Raw genomic sequence first — 20,520 nt, 5'->3', positions numbered from 1 at the left:
CAAAGGGCTCCTTTAACTAGGCTACCCGCGCATGTTCATCCACTCGCAACATATTTCCAGCCTCCAAACAGTGTTGAATGGAAAGAGACACCTGTTACACAAAACACCAAAAAGTGTAATGCCGATTGACATTAGGCCAGATTATATGTGGCCACTACTGTGATCGGCTCGTGTTTTGCCAGGACGCCGTACCGAAGCACTTTACTTTCACCCGCGGTTATTAGTTGTAGTCTGTACGTTTGTTGTGCTTGTCGTTTGTAGCCTCTTTATGCATCGTTGGCATTGCATAGAAAGCGTTTATATGTTTAGGTGAATCTCTCGTGGAAAGATTATGCGTGTAAATCGAGAGAATCTGTCGGGACTGAATGCGTAATATAAGAGTAGCAGTAGTCCCAGTGTTTTGGGTTTTTCGATAAATCACGATTTCGCAGTTGTTAGTATGTTTCGAAATTCGGAAGAGGAGGGACATTTGGCCCGTAACTTGCCAAGAGAGAGGGTGGAGCTCATCGTTCTAGCGTTTCTTGATCTCTTAACATGCATGTACCCAGAACTTAATGCTATGTTGATTTACAAAACATAACACACAAAACCAATGCTTCCCACAGTTGTTTTTTGTTCTACCTGTTAATTGTGTATATGATGTCAATTTTGAAGCATTTGACATGTCTGCAGTGTTATGTTATGGGTTTTATAGCGTCTGACTACCTGTGGATTTGGACATTTGACCTATAAGGTTTGTGTCGTGAAAGTCATGTGCCTGGCACATCACTCTGTACTCTTTTCCGTATGTCTTTCTTTCAGCCACTCTGTTATTACTGTCTTTGGGTGTTTCCTGTATATTCCCAGTGTTTTATTTCTGTAAGCTAAAAATGTCTGGGATATCTTTTCATACTGCACTTTCTGTTCGTGTTAAGGAACATTATAAGCACTGAATAGGCCTTTGTGTAAACTGATGGACTGACTATGGGCTGGCTGTCTGTAAATGTGCTATCTGTGGTTTGTGCTTTGACTTGGTCATGGTTTGCAGTGAAAGGACACTGTGTCTGTGTCCTGGGTATTACCTCTGGGCCTGAGCACAATGCCCTGTAGTTATTCCTGCAGTAGTAGTTTTACATGTCATGGTTTTGATGTCGCACATTTGACTAGGCTGCATACAGAGTAGTGTGTGCATCTACTGTATTTGAATGGGCGTGAACTGCTTGCGGTTTATATAGAGGTTTGTTTTCAGTCCATCCATATATAGTACCGAGTGAATATTATACACTGAGTATACCAAACATTAGGAACACCTTCCTAATATTGAGTTTTGCCCTCAGGACAGTCTCAATTCGTCAGGGCATGGACTCCACAAGGTGTTGAAAGCGTTCCACAGGGATGCTGGCCCTTGTTAACTCCCATGCTTCCCACAGTTGTTTCAAGTTGGTTGGATGTCATTTGGGTGGTGGACCATTCTTGATACACACAGGAAACTGTTGAGCATGAAAAACCCAGCAGCGGTGCAGTTCTTGACACAAACCGGTGCGCTTCGCACCTACTACCATATCCCATTGAAAGGCACTTAAATATTTTGCCCATTACCCCCCTCTGAATGGCACACACACAATCCATGTCTAAATTGTTTCCTCCCCTTCATCTACACTAAATCCACTATTGAAGTGGATTTACAAGTGACATCAATAAGAGATCATAGCTTTCACCTGGATTCACCTGGTCAGTCTGTCATGGACTGGTGTTCTTAATGTTTTGTATACGCAGTGTATTTTTGCAAAGGAATTCTATTTTTTTCCATTTTATTTGTTTAGTGTGGTGCCTACTTATGGGAAACTCCACCCATGGTATTCAAACCCAGTGACCGATCATAACAACTCTGACCTTTAAGCCTTGATCCTGTCAGATGCTGGCCACCCTTCTGATCACCCGGCAGTTTGTCCAGAACGTGAAAGAGGTGCTGCAGCCTTACCTGTACGAGCGCCACAAGCTGGGCGAGCTCACCCTGCACGGCGTCTGGGACCTGCTCCTCTCAGCCCTGCTCAAGTACTGCCGGCTGGCCGCAGGAAAGGCCCAGGCTTCACCCACCGACCAGGCCGTACCGAGCCACGGCCTGAGGGGAACCAGATCCGGGGTGGGACAGCCTGGCCGCAGGTAATGCTGACACAACGGCTTATTCATTCATGAATAAGTTAAATTAGAGCTTTTTTTAGGGCATGTTTCTTTGACTATAGACAAGCCTATGTTTTGAATTGTTTGAGGATGTGTGACCTATTGACATTTACATACTTTAGTCTAATCAACACTATTGTAAGTGGAAGCCTAACCTTTCTGCTGTTCTATAGGGAGAAGAAGTGTCTGAACGGGGGATGTGGGGTGCCTGACGAGGAGGAAAGGGAGAGGGAGGAGGGAGACAGCGGGAGGTTCAGTGAGGGAGAGAACGAGGAGTTGACAGACTGTGGCCTGAAGCTGAGGAAGGTTAGCTTCATAGAGAAGGTGGACAGGAAGTCGTCTGGAGGGGGCTGCGTCCCTACAATAGAGGATAGTTTCCTGGAGGATGGCAGCCCCACCATGGTGGAGAAGGGGATGGACCCGGCCTCGGTGTTCGAGACGTATGATGATGCCGATGACAATGAGATGAAGGACACAGGTGGTTTGGCCAATGAAAGTGTGGCAGCTGCCCCACTGCCTTCTGGGCCGGAGAGCACGGTGAGGGTGCGTCATCACAGAAGGCAGAGGAGTTTGGAGAGACTAGACTCTGAGACCAAGAGGGAGTCGTGGATCGACCCCCCAGAGGAGCAAGAGAGTACGATTCTGGCACAGGCTGAGATTGAGAGCTGCATGCAGACTTATGAGGTAGGACAACACACACACAAACACACATACATAGATACAGTTGAAGTTGGAAGTTTACATACACCTTAGCCAAATACATTTAAACTAAGTTCTTCACAATTCCTGACATTTAATCCTAGTAAAAATTCCCTGCTGGTGAATTTTGGCCCATGCCTTCTGACAGAGCTGGTGTAACTGAGTCAGGTTTGTAGGCCTCCTTGCTCGCACACGCTTTTTCAGTTCTGCCCACAAATGTTCTATAAAATTTAGGTCAGGGGTTTGTGATGGCCACTCCAATACCTTGACTTTGTTGTCCTTAAGCCACAACTTTGGAAGTATGCTTGAGGTCATTGTGCATTTGGAAGACCCATTTGCGACCAAGCTTTAACTTCCTGACTGATGTCTTGAGATGTTGCTTCAATATATCCACATAATTTCTCCTCCCTCAAGATGCCATCTATTTTGTGAAGTGCACCAGTCCCTCCTGCAGCAAAGCACCCCCACAACATGATGCTCTCCATAATAATCTCATCATGTAGGCTATCCTACCCGCACTGTATCTAAGAGCTGTTGGCTAGAGCACAAGTGCCAATACCAGAGTGGGCACATACTATATAATGCAAGATTTTTATGAGAAAAACATCAGTAGAGTTGAAAATGCAATGGAAACCCATTTGACTTCAAAGGGTATTTTAAGTGCACTACATCATCACGCAAAGCCTTTTTTTGATAGAAACACATATTTGATTGAAACATATCTGGTGGGAAAATGGATATTATTTAATGCAGATTTTAGAATATGCACATTAAAATCTATCACCAATTGGATGGAAACCTAGCTACTAATGGTGAAAACTTGGAGAAATGTTGGTTAAGTGGGTTAAAATCTTCCTATAAGTCAGAGGGTGCACAGGGGGGCGTGTCAAAATGCTGTATGTCAGCACTTGAGCAAGTCTTTATTCATATAAAAATAAGATTTATTGAATTCTCCATGTGGTCTATATTAAAAGGCACTTAAAAAATATCAGCCAGTTATATAAAATTTTCATATTTTACCCCTTTTTTTCTCCCCAATTTCATGGTTTCCAATTGGTAGTTAGTCTTGTCTCATCGCTGCAACTCCCGTACGGACTCGGGAGAGGCGAAAGTCGGGAGCAGTGATTTAAGTCCCCCGAAAACAAAACACAACCCAACCAAGCCGCACTGCTTCTTGACACAATGCCCGCTTAACCTGGAAGCCAGCCACACCAATGTGTCGGAGGAATCACCGTACACTTGGCGACCGTGTCAGCGTGCCATCCTTGGCCCACCACAGGACTCGCTAGAGCACGATGGGACAAGGACATCCCTGTCGGCCAAACCCTCCCCTAACCTGGATGACGCTGGGCCAATCGTGCACCGCCCCATGGGTCTCACGGTTGTGGCCGGCTGCGACAGAGCCTGGACTCGAACCAAGATCTCTAGTGGCACAGCTAGCACTGCGATGCAGTGTCTTAAATCACTGCGCTGCTTGGGAGGCCCCTAATATAACTGGCTTTTAAAATGCAATATATTGGTGCACAATTTCGTATTAAAATATCAAAGAGACACAAAAGGCACTCTTCGTGGAAGATATTAAACACTGTGATAATCATCTATCCATGTCACAGTGCTAACAGTGTGCTAACAGTGTATTTTGTCCCTTCCAGGACACCTTCCAGGACTACCAGGAGATGTTTGTCCAGTTTGGCTATGTGGTTCTCTTCTCCTCAGCCTTCCCCTTGGCGGCCATGTGTGCTCTCATTAACAACATCATAGAGATCCGCAGCGACGCCTTAAAGCTCTGTACCGGCCTGCAGAGGCCCTTTGGTCAGAGGGTGGAGAGCATCGGACAGTGGCAGGTAGAGCAGTCTGTTCAAGCTCAGTACTTAATATAATGTCAAATTGAAAGAACTTACAAAAAAAAGTAGAAATGATACTTAGGGACAATGGCAGGTAGGACTGAAGTACAGGTAGGACTGAGGGACACTGGCAGGTAGGACTGAGGGACACTGGCAGGTAGGACTGAGGGACACTGGCAGGTAGGACTGAGGGACACTGGCAGGTAGGACTGAGGGACACTGGCAGGTAGGACACTGAGGGACACTGGCAGGTAGGACTGAGGGACACTGGCAGGTAGGACTGAGGGACACTGGCAGGTAGGACTGAGGGACACTGGCAGGTAGGACTGAGGGACACTGGCAGGTAGGACTGAGGGACACTGGCAGGTAGGACTGAGGGACACTGGCAGGTAGGACTGAGGGACACTGGCAGGTAGGACTGAGGGACACTGGCAGGTAGGACTGAGGGACACTGGCAGGTAGGACTGAGGGACACTGGCAGGTAGGACTGAGGGACAATGACGATAGGACTGAGGGACAGTGGCAGGTAGGACTGAGTGACAGATAGGACTGCGGGACGGACAATGGAACGTAGGACTGAGGGACAGGTAGTACTGAGCGACGGCACAGGTAGGACAGAGGGACAGGACGGTAGGGCTGAGGGACAATGACAAGTAGGAATAAAGGACAGTCCTAAGACTGGCAGTGGGAACGGGGGACTGGTTATGGAAGGCCACAGTGTTCACGGGCTTTTGTTGCAGCCCAGCACTAATATTTCATAAACAGAGCCCTGTCCTTTAGTATAAACCTAATCATGAATTTACCCTGTGTAAGCTTTGAAAGCATGTGTTATACTGCATGTAAATACAGTAAGCCTGTCTGTTGTGTGTGTGTGTCTCTCTCTGCAGACAGCAATGGAAGCCATGGGTCTAATCGCCATCATAGTCAACTGTTACCTGATTGGTCAGTGTGGTCAGCTGCAGCGACTCTTCCCCTGGCTCAGCCCTGAGATGGCCATCATCTCCATTGTCATCCTCGAAGTACAGACTCTACTACAGTCACACACCTGACATCAGCTAATGCCTAGGCTTTAGCTCAGTTGGCTGATGGGGTTTTTGAGTCTCACTCTGTTTCAGTGTTGGCAGGGTTTAAATAGGGATTTTGTAGGAGGTAGACTAACTCTCAGCACTGATCCAGAGTCGGATTTGATTGACGTCTTCTAATAGTTGAGGGGAGGATATATGGCTGGTCAACTGATCTCAGAGCAGCTCAACCTCTCAAACTGACAGCAGCCCAGCAGGCCTTATAGACTTGTCTCTTTAAAAGTCACCTCGGGGGGCTGTGGTCATAGTAGCGTCTTCCAAGACACATTTCAAACGTTTATTATGACCTGCAGCTCCACCAATGCGTTTTGGCATCAAGCCGTCCTCAGTGTGCAGTATACTAGCAGGCTTTCAGATGAGATTAAAATTAAGTCAATATAATAAATATGACAAATATTTTGGAGACTGCTGGGCATGTCATTTGCAATTTCATATGAGCTTCCTCCTTTATTTAAATCTTTCATAAGTAAAGATGTCAAAGTTGTTTTACATCCCAGAGAAGGGATTTTCGTTAGAACGGTATCTACCATGTTGAAGCTAGTCTTGCTCACTAGTCAGCAGCAGGTGTGTCTTAAGCCCCTATGAAAGCTTAGAAACAGGCAATACTATTTTGAAGCTAGCCACAGCTACCTCAATGAAATGTATCCTTCTCTGAGGCAGCTTTCAGCTATTCAACTAAGTGCCCATAGCAGTAAAAATGAGTAAGTGTGAAATGAGGCGGATCATTCCTGGCTACTTCTGTGGTTGTTGACAGGGCAGGTGGGTGGTGAGTGATGTGAACCCTACTCCTAGCCAGAGACTGTACGTACCTGTAAGAAAGCTCAAGTGTTACATGATCTCTGGACATCTCCACCACTCTGTCACACTCCCGGTGGTGAGGTATAAAGGGGAGGGAGTGGGGTGGACAGGATAGGACAGTCTCAACATGCTAAATAAACACAACACAGCACTGCAGCCAGTAAACAGCTCACAGGTAAACAGCTCTCTGGCTTGGGCCTGCTAACTCAAAAGGCCTGACCAGCCTGGTTTTGTAAATGTTCTAACGTTCTCTCTTGCTCGCTCTCTCTCAGCACTTTGCCATCCTGCTGAAGTACATCATTCACGTAGCGATCCCAGATATCCCCAGCTGGGTAGGAGAGAAGATAGCAAAACTGGAGTACCAACGCAGGGAGGCCTTTAAGGTAAATTGTCCATGCCTGAATCATATTGGTGTTGTGAGGAGTTTATTGTATCAATCAATCAATAATCAATCAAATTGATTTAGAAAGCCATTTTTTATATCACCAGTCGTCACAAAGTGACCCAGTAACTCAAAGTGATACAGTAACCCGGCCTAGAGCTCAAAGAGCAAGCAGAGGCACATTGGGTAGGAAAACTCCCCAGAAAATAAACCATCCTCTTCTGGCTGTACCTGGTAGAGGTGAAGAGTGAATAGATAGTTTCTCGGTTCAGAGTGTGCACAGTTTTGTCAGACTGTGATTGTATGAGTTGTTGTAACGGTTGATTCTCTCCCTACAGAGGCACGAGCGGCAAGCACAGCAACACTATCAACAGCTACAGAGGAGGAAGAGAGAGGAGGAGGAGAGGCAGAGGCAGGCGGAGTATCAGGCTCGCAGGGAAAGGGAGAGAGATGAGGGGAAGGACTCCTCTGGGGGAGACCACCACCAAGACAAGAGCCATAGGGGGAAGTCCCACACTGGGGGGGGTGGAGGGGGGGACAAGCCCAAGAGGCCCAGCTCCCTCTTGGCCAACAACAACGTGATGAAGCTCAAACAAATCATCCCCTTACAGAACAAGTTCTCCTCAAGCAGTGCGCGCTCCCCTCAGTCTCCCACCGGAAACGAACCCAAGCTCCCCGGGTTCCTTAGCTTCAAGTTCCTCAAGTCGCCCGAGACTAAGAAGGAAGCGGCAGCGACTGCTGCTGCAGTAGCGGCAGCCACGGCAACGAATAACACGATGTCTGCGACCGTCCCAATTGGTAACCAGGAGTGGTCTCAGTCGCCAAGCAAGTCATTCAACCCGGGGAAACTGTTTAACTTTGGGAAGTCGGAGGGGGGCTCCTGTGTGAATGGGACCCAGTTACCCCGACCAGGAGAGGGGTCCCAAGTTTCTGACAAACAGCTCACCAAGTCTGACCTGAATGGGGTGACGGAAGAGAGACGTTCACCTGGAGGGGACGCAGGGGAGAACGAACACCACACAGACTCCCCGGACCGTAAAGTCTAGTCTCTCTTTGGAAAGAGATAATAAACTGCTGTGAGAACTTAACTTTATATATCTACTACAAGGAAAAAATAAGTGGGGTGAAAAGGCCAAGCCTCTCCATGCTGTCTGAGGTTGTGTATGTAGACACTGCCTTAAGGCTGTGAGGGGAATGGGCTGATGGTGATGATGATGAAAACATAACCCGTGCGCGCTTAGAGACACACACATACCTCACTTTTGTCTGCAATACATATAGACATGCATGAGCTGTGTTTCTAAAACTTTTTGGGAAAAAAGGGAAAGCAGTTTATCTTGATTTATTCTCATCTGAAAATTTAAATCATCTTGGTGGCCATCTTGCCACTGAAACATAATAGCCTGGTTTTGGGGAGAGAAGGAAAAACATTTATCAAAGGCATAATGAGACCTTTCGTAGCATCCACAAAATGGTCGCCTGATCTCATACAAATTTTGAACTATGAAGGCCTATCAGCTTTTCTACTTAAACGAAGCGGCTTTGCTAGCCATGCAATATCAATCAGTGTTTAAAATTTGGGCAATACTGCAAAACACGAAGTTCATTCTCATCAGCCTCATCTCCCATTTAAAGACATACATGAAGTGCTATGAGCTTTATTTACAAAGCAAAAAGAACCACCCAAGCTTAGTATATACCTCCCAAGAAAACAACAGGAATATCTGAAGTGTATGTCTGACAGTGAGAGTGGATGTTGTGAAAGACCGAGATGAAAGTTGTTTGATAAAAGACAACCAACACATACTGTCTCGTATCAGTATGTGTTCTAGGGAGAGAGGAAAAGAAAGAGAGGGAGAGAATGACAGTTGTTTTGACTGATGCCTGCCCAGGAAACTGAGAGTCCGATGAAGGAAGATGCCACAGGATGTTGACATGGATGTGTGTGTAGACTAGACAGTATGTGCTATGGAGAGTTTAGGTTACTGTAGTCTACTGTGTGCCATTCTAATCTCTCCCCATTCAAGCCGGCAGAGAGACACATTATAGACAGTATACTAATCATGGCACTCCATTTCAACACAAAGATCTGACTAGATTAGTGAGATAGAAAAGAGAGAACATTTGCACTAAACCCCGAAGTACTGCACTGAGACAGCAGAGTTTGTTCTGCAGGTGTAAGGAAGGACCATACCAGCCTGGCTCATAACACAACCTAACATATGCAAACACTTGCTTTTTTTATCGCTAGTATTTTATACTGATGCTGTTGTTATTTCATCTGGATGACTGATGATCCCAATCATTTCAGAGCTGACATATATTTTACTTCACCTTGTGTCTTTGGGGACATATGTCATTTGGGATGTTGCCAAAGCGGTACCTTTCTGGCATGTGAGAACATAGTTACATTTCTGGAGATCCCAGATTTCTATATTCCTTTTATAAGAAAATCCAAAGGGATTATTCAACCATCTTTATTTTCTATAATGTGGCCAGAGGATGGTGCCAAGAGAACAAGAAAGTGGTTTGTACGTCTCTAATTTAGAGTACGGTGGCATTGTCCTTGGATACTGATCAGCAGTCAGTTGTGTGTCCCCTACCCCTACTGTTAAATTTTGGATTTGGGGAAGGTAATCTAACATTAGATCTGTGCCTATAAACTCATAGTACATCCAGTCTTCTTCATTAAAGAGAAGAACCACTGCAATTCACAGCAGAGATTCAGCACAGAGACATGCAGTAAACTAACTTTGCACCTCCATGTCATCCTCTTTGGCTAGGATCTTTGCAATAATATAGTATTGGAGGGACATAGTGGCTCAGCCATATACACTAGTCTTCTACTGGTCCATGCCTTAGCCAACTGCATCTCTTGTTCCACCACCCAAATTTTTCGATCTCCTCCACCTTACCTGGCTTCTCAGTGTGGGTATTAACATCTCATCTCTCCTCTCCATCTGGGCTGAACCAGACACATACCTGTCTCCCTTCTGAAATAGGAAACCTAATCTAAGGAAGCTTCCCTGGTACACTGTCCTTTTCATCTCTCTCTGTGCTTTAAATATGAGATGAGGTTACCTAAAATGCCTATCAAATATGAATTTTGGCAAAAACATGCATAAACTTTCATTTTGCATGGATTGCCTTGTTGTAATTATACAAGCTACAAAATAATGTCATGCTTCTGCAATGAAACTCAATATGGTATTTCAGCCTGGTCTCATAGACTAGACATAGTACATGTACATCCGGGACACTCAAGTTAGTATGATGTATTATGTTTAGTATGGTGACTTATCTCATCATGGACAATTTATAGTTAATTAGCAACTTGAACTACTTACTACTTTTTAGCTACTTTGCAACTACTTAGCATGTTAGCTAACCTTTCCCCTAACCCTTTAGGCTAACCCTTCCCCTAATCTTAATTATTTTAGCAAACCCTAACCCTTTAACCTTAACCCCTAGCCTAGCTAATGTTAGACACCTAGCTAGAATTCGTAACATATACATTTAGCAAATTTGTAACATATTGGACGTTTTGCAAATTTGTAACATATAATACGAATTGTAATTTGTAACATATCATACAATGTTGGTGATGGACATCACAAATTAATACATATCATACGACATCATACTAAGTGGAGTTTCTTGGATTTACGTACAGAATGATAAGAAATGCTCTGAGACCAGGTTGAGTATTTTCATGCATATGATTGAAACAATGAGTATTGAGCTCTGACTGACTGAACTAGTAGTTACATGAGAATGTATTTGAGCTGAAAAGGCACTTCAAGGAAACAGAAAGAGCAGTTGTTTGACCTTATCATTACATTTCCCCCTCACTCTACAGCCATTAAGTAATTCTGTACAAATAACAAGGAAACCATTTGGTTACTATCATCGTCACCATACATTTGTGAATAATGCCAAATAACTAGGCCACGGATGACACGATTGAGACATGATTTCAATTTTGTTCTCTTTTACTGCAGCTGCTTAGTCGGACACATTTGGAAGTGTTTGATTAGGTTTTCTGTCATAGACTATTGTTAGTAACAGTCATCCATGGTACACCTGCCTGCCGCAGCTCTGGAACCAGACTAGGTTGGTTTCTTTGTTTGTTTCACCTTTGATACAGGTTGTATCTTCGTAGTTCTGAATGGCTTCCTCTATTTCCCTGATCTGAAAGAAATGGACAAGCTAAAGCAAATTCCCAGCAGGCAACTAACATGTTGCTTTTACCTGTCCGGTATTTTCAGATAAGTGCCGATGATGGAAAGGAGACGAGGAGCTCACCATCGAGATGCAGCCTGCCTTGGGTCAGCGGCCGTCCATGTCCTTTGGCCTCACTAAACACGTTGACCCTTTTATCAGACAGAGCTTCTTAGAAGTAGTGAAATTGTTCATGTCCGTATCAATGCAACTATACGTATTTTAAAACTGTAAGGAAGTACTCTGAAAGAGTTTACCTTTTGATGTTCTATCATTGCACTGCTTAGTTACAAATATTACAAGGGTTACGAGAAGAGAACTGAGGCCGTGTTTAGAGTTGACTTGACAGTTCAGTTTAATATCCGATCAGAGTTCTGGATCATGGTATTACGAATGCGTCGTGTCTACACCTATATTTAAATGTGTCTACCGTGTCCGGATTCCCTTATCCCACGCTACATTCAAATGCCAGTATGCATTCTACAAATGGTGGAATAGGCCAAATATGGTACCAACACAACAACTGATGGCAGTAGCTAACTAGCCAGCTAACCTTCTGTAGCTATCCAGCAAGTAACGCTAAAGGAATTGCAAACAGGTTAGCTAGCTGGCGAGCATTTACGAGGCCAGCAAACACATTCCTTGCATGCTAGGAATGTATTTCCTCCAACTTTATAATGAAAAGGTCCCTCTCAGTCCCAAAACATACGTTTTCTGGAGACTTGTGGGAGGAGTGCTGTTGATGCTGTGAAGTGGAGGTGTACAGGTGTACTGTACAGCTACCAGTATGTAGAACCCTTCCCTTAAACCTCTTAACAATTTTTTGTTTAAAAACATATTCACAACAGCCTCACTGACAAGACATCATGTTCTCTTCCAATGTACCACTGTACAAAAAAAATCTTTATTTTCAAGAAAAATATAATACTGGGAAATGGGATTATTTTATTTTGTCATATTTTTTGTACGATTTGAAAATAGATAATAAAACAAATGTAAACTGAAATGTTCGTTTCTTTCTTCCCTGAAACATGAAAGTATGAAACAAATGTACATTTACATTGTTTCAATTACATAACGGAAACAACTTTTAAAAAATGTGTATTATTTTTGGGTACTTTTTACTCATTTTTCTCCACAATTTTTGAGATATCCAATTGGTAGTTACAGTCTTGTCCCATCGCCGAGAGAGAGGCGAAGGTCGAAAGCCATGCATTCTCGAAGCATGACCCTGTCAAGCCGCACTGCTACTTTTGCTCGCTTTTAACCCGGAAGCCAGCCGTACCAATGTGTCAGAGGAAACACCTACAGCTTGCTACCGAAGTCAGCGTGCATGCACCCGGCCTGCCACAAGAAGTTGCTAGAGCGCGTGCTATAGAGCGCGATGGGACAAGGACATCCCGGCTGGCCAAACCCTCCCCTAACACGGACAACTGTGTGCCAATTGTGCGCCACCTCATAGGTCTCCCCGTCATGGCCAGCTGCGACACAGCCTGGGATTGAACCCTGGTCCGTAGAGATGCCTCAAGCACTGCAATGTCTTAGTTTCCAGCAGCGGTCTACTTTTCAATCTTTTTTTGAGGGAAGCTGAAGAGAACATTTGACCTACATAGGTTAGTTGTTTCGACACATACGCATCTATGGGGCAAAACAGACGGGGTTGGCTTAGACTGTTGACAAGTAAACTATATTTTAATCTCCAAATGTTTATTGAAAACAAATACATTTGCACAATGAGCACTTGTCTCTCAAATACATATTTACAGTTGTTGGTTCGCTAGCTAGCAAATCTTTGCCATATAGGCATAGACATGACATCAGTCAAAACAAGACATGGCTTCAATAACAAGATATGAACTGAAACAAGCCACCTACGATCCCCCACAAGGCAGCTTCTTTTCATTGTTGCAATTTTTCTGACTTTTCAGAATCATAACGTGCATCTTCCGGCCACATCGATGTGCGCCCATAATTTTCATGATGTTGTCAGCCAACCCATCTATACACAATAAAACAGGGCAAGGCGTAGCATGTGTATTGAGAACAGTCTAGTAGAAGCATAACATGTCTTTATGCTTCAAAGTCAGAGGATGGCAATAGACCTACAGAAGGAACATCACTGACAACAGTCAACTCACTTTGATTGCAGCATCTGGAAAATATATTTGCAGTGATTTTGTTGAGCAGTGTAAATATTAACATAGGTCTGGGGCCTGTTCTGAAGGGTGCAACGTTACAGAAAATGTATAGAAATGTATTATATAGAGCAGATTAGAGGTTGACCGATTATGATTTTTCAACACCGATACTGATTATTGGAGGACCAAAAAAAGCAGATGGCGATTAATCAACCCATTTTATTAGGTTGTAGTTATAGGAATTATGATGCGTCGACTATTTCTCTCTATACCATTTGTATTTCATATATCTTTGACTATTGGATGTTCTTATAGGCACTTTAGTATTGCCAGCCTAATCTCGGGAGTTGATAGGCTTGAAGTCATAAACAGAGCAGTGCATCAAGCATTGCTAAGAGCAGCTGGCAAACGCAGTAAAGTGCTGTTTGAATGAATGCTTACGAGTCTGCTGCTGCCTTCCACCACTCAGTCAGACTGCTCTATCAAATATAAAATCATAGACTTATAATATAATAAGCACAGAAATACGAGCCTTTGCTCATTAATATGGTCAAATCCGGAAACTATAAAGTTTATTCTTTCAGTGAAATACGGAACCTTCTGTATTTTATTGAATGGGTGGCAACCCTGAGTCTAAATATTTCTGTTACATTGCACAACCTTCAATGTCTATGTAAGGTTCTGGCAAATTAGCTCACAGTTCGCATGGACCTGCGGCCCAAACTGTTGCATATACAGTGCCTTGCGAAAGTATTCGGCCCCCTTGAACTTTGCGACCTTTTGCCACATTTCAGGCTTCAAACATAAAGATATAAAACTGTATTTTTTTGTGAAGAATCAACAAGTGGGACACAGAATCTGTGGAAAGAACTGAAAACTGCTGTTCACAAATGCTCTCCATCCAACCTCACTGAGCTCGAGCTGTTTTGCAAGGAGGAATGGGAAAAAATGTCAGTCTCTCGATGTGCAAAACTGATAGAGACATACCCCAAGCGACTTACAGCTGTAATCGCAGCAAAAGGTGGCGCTACAAAGTATTAACTTAAGGGGGCTGAATCATTTTGCACGCCCAATTTTTCAGTTTTTGATTTGTTAAAAAAGTTTGAAATATCCAATAAATGTCGTTTCACTTCATGATTGTGTCCTCACAAAAAAATAGTTTTATCTTTATATTTGAAGCCTGAAATGTGGCAAAAGGTCGCAAAGTTCAAGGGGGCCGAATACTTTCGCAAGGCACTGTACCTGGACTCAGCTTGCACTGAACGCAAGAGAAGTGACACAATTTCCCTAGTTAATATTGCCTGCTAACATGAATTTCTTAACTAAATATGCAGGTTTAAAAATATATACTTCTGTGTATTGATTTTAAGAAAGGCATTGCTGTTCATGGTTAGGTACATTTGTGCAACGATAGTGCTTTTTTCATGAATGTGCTTTTGTTAAATCACCCGTTTGACAAGTTGAAGTAGGCTGTGATTCGATGATAAATTAACAGGCAACACATTGATTATATGCAACGCAGGACAAGCTAGTTAAACTAGTAATATCATCAACCATGTGTAGTTAACTAGTGATTATGTGAAGATTGTTTTTTATTAGATAAGTTTTTAATGCTAACTAGCAACTAGGTCCTTTTGACGAGCTGCACTCGCGTAACAGGTGGTCAGCCTGCCACGCAGTTTCCTCATGGATTGCAATGTAATTGGCCATAATCGGCATCCAAAAAGGCCAATTACCAAATGTTATGAAAACTTGAAATCGGCCCTAATTAATCGGCCATGCCGATAAATCGGTCGATCTCCAGAGCAGATATTAATCATGTCATCTCTTTTCATGACTATTTTATCTTCAATGTTGTGAATGTACACCAGTACTAGTACCAACTAAATCTCTGGAACAAGGCAGGATGGCGACTGCACCTATTTTAGCGTTCCATGGCAAGTGGTCTGTTACGTATCATACCATCTTTATTCCCTTATCCTCTTCTCCACACAACTTCCCCCCCAGCTCGGGAAGTTTGACATTTTTTCTTCTTCAAGATCACAAACATTGGGTAGCAGTGCTTCTCTTAACATTTAATAACACCATCTAGTATAATATCCATGTAGCTATGTGTATTCATTTTTACAAAAAGGCAGATTCAAAGTAATTTATTTTGATAAATATCAAGCCAAAACCTTAATATCTAACAGCTGGCACTGGTTATTATATTTACATACAAGATGCAGTCTTCACATTTTGCTATATAAAAATAAAATAAAAAGACAACACAGGACTACATTCGTTTATTTTTCAACTGATCTACAAGGTGGAGAATAAAAACCCCATTTCATTCCTTTTTAGATTTAATTCTAAGGCAGCAAAAATGTGAAGTATGTGCAAGGGGTGTGTACTTTCAGGAGGCACTGTAGGTCTTCATACTGAATACAACTTTCTCTCTTCCCCTCATTGATGTAGGCTACTATTCTTTGTTCTACCGGTGCTATAACTTTTGAGTTTAAAATACCTAATGGGTCCATCGATTGCAGTATAAACAAATTGAAAAGCAATTCTAGCAAACTGAGTAGTCAACACATGTGACTAAAACAATTTGGCATGACATATTATCCTTTTTGTTTAACAGGGATACTTTGCCAGAAAGCAGCAAAAATTCAAACTAAGCGAGTATACTATTGAGTCACTTGTCATCCAGGCTGAATCACATCCAGTCGTGATTGGGAGTCCCATAGGGCGGTGCACAATTGTCCCAGCATCGTCCGGGTTTGGCCATCATTGTAAATAAGAATTTGTTCTTAACTGACTTGTCCTAGTTAACATCTCAGAACTAAAATTGACAGTAAAACAAAGCAGCAAACTTCAAACACAAACTAATCCAGAGCAGAATGGCAGATAATGCACCTTGAACATTAAGTCCAGGGGGAGGGTTCTTCCCAATGATGTGTATAAACCCTGGATGTCTGACAGGGGGCACTGTATTGAAGCCTCAGCACAGCCATCTTGGTAATCCTCCATTGTAAAAAAATAAATAAAAAAAAGATTGTGGAAGCCACATTCGTTTTTGACACTTAGTCTATTAGACACTAATACATACTTTTAAATTATATGTGAGCTGAACATTAAATGTTTATATTTTTTGTGAGTACTAGGGTTACTGTGAAATGAAATGCATGTAATTTTGTTCTTCAAACATTTAATTGAAATACTGTTGAATTCCATGAATTCCTATGGCAGACTGCTCCTACTGGAGAGTGCCAATATGGCCGACCAATGGCTTCAAAGCCTCTCAATGGCCAATACATTGCATCATCAAACCAGAGTTTATATACATCCTCGGGTCCTCCCCTGCTGTGGCAGGCAGAAGTTCAGTGTATTGGGTCTGCAAACTGTGTGGAAAGATGTTGCAGCGCCCCATGTGGTCAGGGCTAGGGAGTGAAGCTGAAAACAGGGCACTAGACAAGGCAGGAAACTCTTTGAAGGTAACAAAAAAAAGCCACTTTTTTTCATTTTCCCAAAACAGGGTGACCATTTTCTCAGGTTGTTTGTCAAAGTGTGAGTGTCTCGTATGTCTTTATAGTCATGTCTGTTGTGTGCCTGTACTTCCTCCAGATGCACCCACACACTCCTAAGAGTCCTCGTTCATCTCTTGGCTATCTGTCCTTGCAATTTTGTGTGGAGGTGCTGGACTCCCTCCCTCTCCTTGATCCTGTTCCCTCTTCTTCGCTGCATTCTGTTCAACAGAGGAGGACAATCAGTGCTTTCACTCACCTGATTGACAACCTCCTCTACAAAGTTGATGTTCCAGTTTTAGAGTGAGCATTGCTGACCATGCTTTAAGCAGTTCCTGGTCTGTTACAGGTCACATCTGTTACTCTTGCATGACACCTTGCTATTCATAAATGTATCTATTCATTCAGGAATGGGAAGCCCCCGCCAACTCACCTTTTTGTCCCACTGTTGGTGAAGGTAGCGAAGGAGGATATTTGTTTTCTCCGTGACAATGACTAGGAAGTAAAATAAATCCATTTATGAGGAATAATTTAGTTGTTTTGGGAGGGGAAATGGCTTGAGTTTAAAATACTTTTTTACATTTCTAGCAGTACATGTTTCCCAAGACAAAGAAAATAAACACCATCGATGAAGTATGTGCTCTCCAGTAAGGATGAAAGAACTTACTCTGTTCTGAGGGGTACTCGCATGTCGGGAGGTACACGGACGGTCTTCGGTTCTGTAAAAAGTGATTTAAAATCGTTTCAGGTGGAGCAAGACTGATGATGTTCATCTGTCATATTACAAATGTTCTGATAGATGAGTAAGTGCTCACCGATGCTTTGCACACAGGGTCTGCATGGAACAGGCTGAAATTGTTCTTGTTGTAAACAGGGAGACCCTTTAAGAAATCTGCCTGTAGAAAAATATTATTCAGTATGTGTTGTGTAGCTAAGCAAAGGTGTAGACTACATCTAATAGTTGCCAATTTTGCAGAGCGTCATCCTAGTCCTGCAGTTCATGGGTGACCAAGCCTCTTGCCCTGCAAGATTCTGTACCATCCCTTGCCTTATCTATCATGTCTGGTTTTAGGTTAGCTAAGCACCTCCTCCACATTGAAATTAAATTGGCACATGAGCATTAGCGCCGAGGTGGTTGTATTTTTAATTAAAAGTTTTATTAAAAAGAAACAGCGAAAGGCACGCAACAGAGGACAAACATGGGTACATTTAAGTATCGACACAGAGTGACTCGAAGGAATCAGAGGTTACATTTTTTTTTAAAACTCTAGTCTGCGCTCAACTCAGTGGAGTTGGGGTACATGGCTAGTTTAGGTTGACATCTAGTTAGTTCAATATGAAGGATGCTTTACTGCCCCTTTGACAGCAGTTGGTTCAAACTACAGAGAAGCAAAGGACTGTATGTTCTGGAATAAGTGAGCTCCAAGACACCATTCGGTGGGTGGGGTACACCTCTGCTCAAAACCTGGGCTGATGCCATGTGGCTGACACCCTGGGCGTTCCCTCTCATATGGTCGAAACAAGTGGAGGATTCTATCTGGCTTGCTGGCTGGCAGGTGAGATACAAGCAAAGATTTGTATAACTAAAGCAAGATAGGCTGTGGTCTGTCGTTTCAAATGGGAACAAATGAGCCATAGTGGGCAGAACAAGCAAGGGGGGAAGACCCAAAAGCACGAGATGGCGAGATCCAATTGGCGTGTTCTAGCAACATTTGCATATTTCCGTTGGGGAACGCCTACTCAAATGCGCGTGTACAATAACTCGAGACGCCTTTGCACCCCGTCTAAACGCAAATTTAAAATAAATATACAAAACTTTGTAAAAGGGTAAAGTCTACAAAAAAAGCCCACTGTTTGCAACAGACCTTTGTTTTGGTTACAGAAAACTATTGAGATCAAATGTTTCATCGATTAGTATATTAACAGAATGTCGGCCAAAATCCATCTCGTTCCATCTTCTCCCACTGCCGGACACTGGGCTTCCTCTCACTACCATATTTGATAGTGAGTGGAAACGCCAACCGGATGCTTCACATTTATCCATCTGGTGAAATATCTGTCTCATTGTTATGTGATACAAGCTAGCTAACTAAGTATTTAATGGCAACACATGAACGTTACCAATAAGACAGAAAGCGAGCAGGCTACTTCAAATCATACAATTAAATAACTGAAAAATTAACAGCCATATGATGAGATCACTGAACTGACATTAGCTAACGTTATCTTGCTAAGCTGCCAGCTAGGTAGTTGCTTTCTCTTCGCAAAACGTTTTGCCGGTAAGTTACCTTGTCCATGATGTTCCCTTTTTGTGTCGCAAGACGAAACGCAGACTGAGCTTTGCACAATATCTTGCAGCTGGATAGATAATGTGGCAGGTAGCTAGGTAAAGTTAATGGACTGTTTTATCAAGACAGCGAACGTTAGACTGCTGTTTTAGCTAGTTAGATTGCTACCTTCTCTCCAGCCTACTAGCCAATGTTTATGAAATCCTCCACAGTCACTTGTTATTTGAAGCAAGCTGTTGTATACATTCTTGCGTCCAACTTTATCTTCTGTAATCATGAAAAACCGCAAGTACAGTGAGGCACTTCTTCGACTAGGTTTAACTGCGGTTGGCATCCAATAAATGTTTGCATTACCGCCACCTACTAGATTGGAGTATAACTCCCTTGTACTTTGCTTTAAAAAAAACTATACCAACACTTGTAACTCTTCTGATATCAAGTCTCGCACACCCAAATACTTCTCTGCAGCTGCCACCACAACCCAATTTTCTGTGACTTACCTTCCATCCCTGCAGTACAGTTGATAACCATTGCTATAAATCCAATCTTACTGAAACATATTTCACTTGTTGGCCTATCCCTCTGTGCTGGTACATACAGTATACACTACAAACACCACTCCTCTCAGGATCCCTCCCTCTTGACCCATCTTCCTCTACTTTCTTCAATACCTCAGCATATGCTGCACTACTTTAACCCTGTAAACCTCAACCTGCCTCTCTCTTACAGGACATTTCTGATCCTCAGCTCCATGGGCACCCGTACAACGAACACATACCACTACTTTCCCCAATGCTACACATTCCTTTGTCTCATGCCCTTCTGCACACTTCTCACACCTAGGAACCTCCCTCCTACACACTGCTGCCACATGCCCATAAGCTTGACACCTGTAACAATAAAATGTATTCGGCATAATAGCTCGAACATGATCAATTATAAATCCTAACATCACTTTGTCGGCCAGACTCAACATCAAAATTCAAAAGAACAGACAATAATTCTTCTGTTTCACCACTCACGCCACCCGCAAACACCGGGAATCTTCCCCTTCAGTTGGTCAACCTTTACATTAATCGGTGGTTGGCATCCAATGTTATGGTGCATTACCACCACCTAATGTACTGGAGTGTGGAGCAGGCACGGAGAAACTAAATCCTACTTGCTACTTAATATACTCTATAAACTAATTTCCCGTATCCCCTTCTCCCTCATACTAGAGCTCATCCTCTCTTTCCCACTGATACTGCCCAAACTGTAGCAATACACGCTCCACGGTCTCTGTTTTCTGGCAATACTCACACTTTCCTGTTGGATGCTTTCCTATATCACATTTAAAGTATTATTAAACTGGCTGTGTCCCATCCTTAATCTTCTAAAAATAGCCTCCTCTATTCTTTCC

The 20,520-nt window shown here is 43.1% G+C and overlaps 3 protein-coding genes across 5 annotated transcripts in view; 2 read left to right on the top strand and 1 right to left on the bottom strand.

The window, feature by feature from the left end:
- The window catches only part of LOC109898171 (anoctamin-8), a 53,365-nt gene extending 41,173 nt beyond the window's left edge, over positions 1 to 12,192 (top strand). For 2 of the 3 annotated variants that reach the window (XM_031833732.1, XM_031833733.1), the window contains exons 13-18: positions 1,895 to 2,142; positions 2,334 to 2,844; positions 4,512 to 4,703; positions 5,591 to 5,722; positions 6,856 to 6,966; positions 7,304 to 10,030. In XM_031833732.1, coding sequence (XP_031689592.1) covers positions 1,895 to 2,142; positions 2,334 to 2,844; positions 4,512 to 4,703; positions 5,591 to 5,722; positions 6,856 to 6,966; positions 7,304 to 8,011 — 1,902 coding nt within the window. In that variant the 3' untranslated portion in view covers positions 8,012 to 10,030. Of the gene's footprint in view, positions 1 to 1,894; positions 2,143 to 2,333; positions 2,845 to 4,511; positions 4,704 to 5,590; positions 5,723 to 6,855; positions 6,967 to 7,303; positions 10,031 to 11,233 lie in introns of those variants that run through there. The other variant, XM_020493016.2, reaches the window with a different exon arrangement.
- Positions 12,193 to 15,459: 3,267 nt separating this feature from the next.
- On the bottom strand, positions 15,460 to 19,483 carry LOC109898170 (DET1- and DDB1-associated protein 1-like). Its single transcript, XM_020493013.2, has 5 exons — positions 19,119 to 19,483; positions 17,646 to 17,726; positions 17,498 to 17,549; positions 17,264 to 17,325; positions 15,460 to 17,051 (listed from the first exon to the last, which is right to left on the bottom strand). Exons 1-5 carry the CDS (start codon positions 19,125 to 19,127, stop codon positions 16,947 to 16,949), a joined length of 309 nt encoding a protein of 102 aa, XP_020348602.1. The 5' UTR covers positions 19,128 to 19,483; the 3' UTR covers positions 15,460 to 16,946.
- LOC109898169 (protein ABHD8) overlaps positions 18,863 to 20,520 on the top strand; it is a 39,188-nt gene continuing 37,530 nt past the window's right edge. The window contains exon 1 of the mRNA XM_031833731.1: positions 18,863 to 19,109. The gene's annotated coding sequence lies outside the window, so the exon portion shown is untranslated. The remainder of the gene's footprint in view (positions 19,110 to 20,520) is intronic.

This window comes from Oncorhynchus kisutch, linkage group LG10 (assembly GCF_002021735.2).
Source record: "Oncorhynchus kisutch isolate 150728-3 linkage group LG10, Okis_V2, whole genome shotgun sequence".
NCBI classification, from domain to species: Eukaryota; Metazoa; Chordata; class Actinopteri; order Salmoniformes; family Salmonidae; genus Oncorhynchus; species Oncorhynchus kisutch.
The sequence above is the reverse complement of the archived record's forward strand: the minus strand, read 5'-3'. Positions and strand labels throughout refer to the sequence as shown.

Coding starts and splice junctions, on each gene's coding strand:
- LOC109898170 (XM_020493013.2), bottom strand. Junction 17,550..17,645: donor ACCCTGTGTGCAAAGCATCG/GTGAGCACTTAC, acceptor CACTTTTTACAG/AACCGAAGACCGTCCGTGTA. Junction 17,326..17,497: donor CGAGTACCCCTCAGAACAGA/GTAAGTTCTTTC, acceptor TTTACTTCCTAG/TCATTGTCACGGAGAAAACA.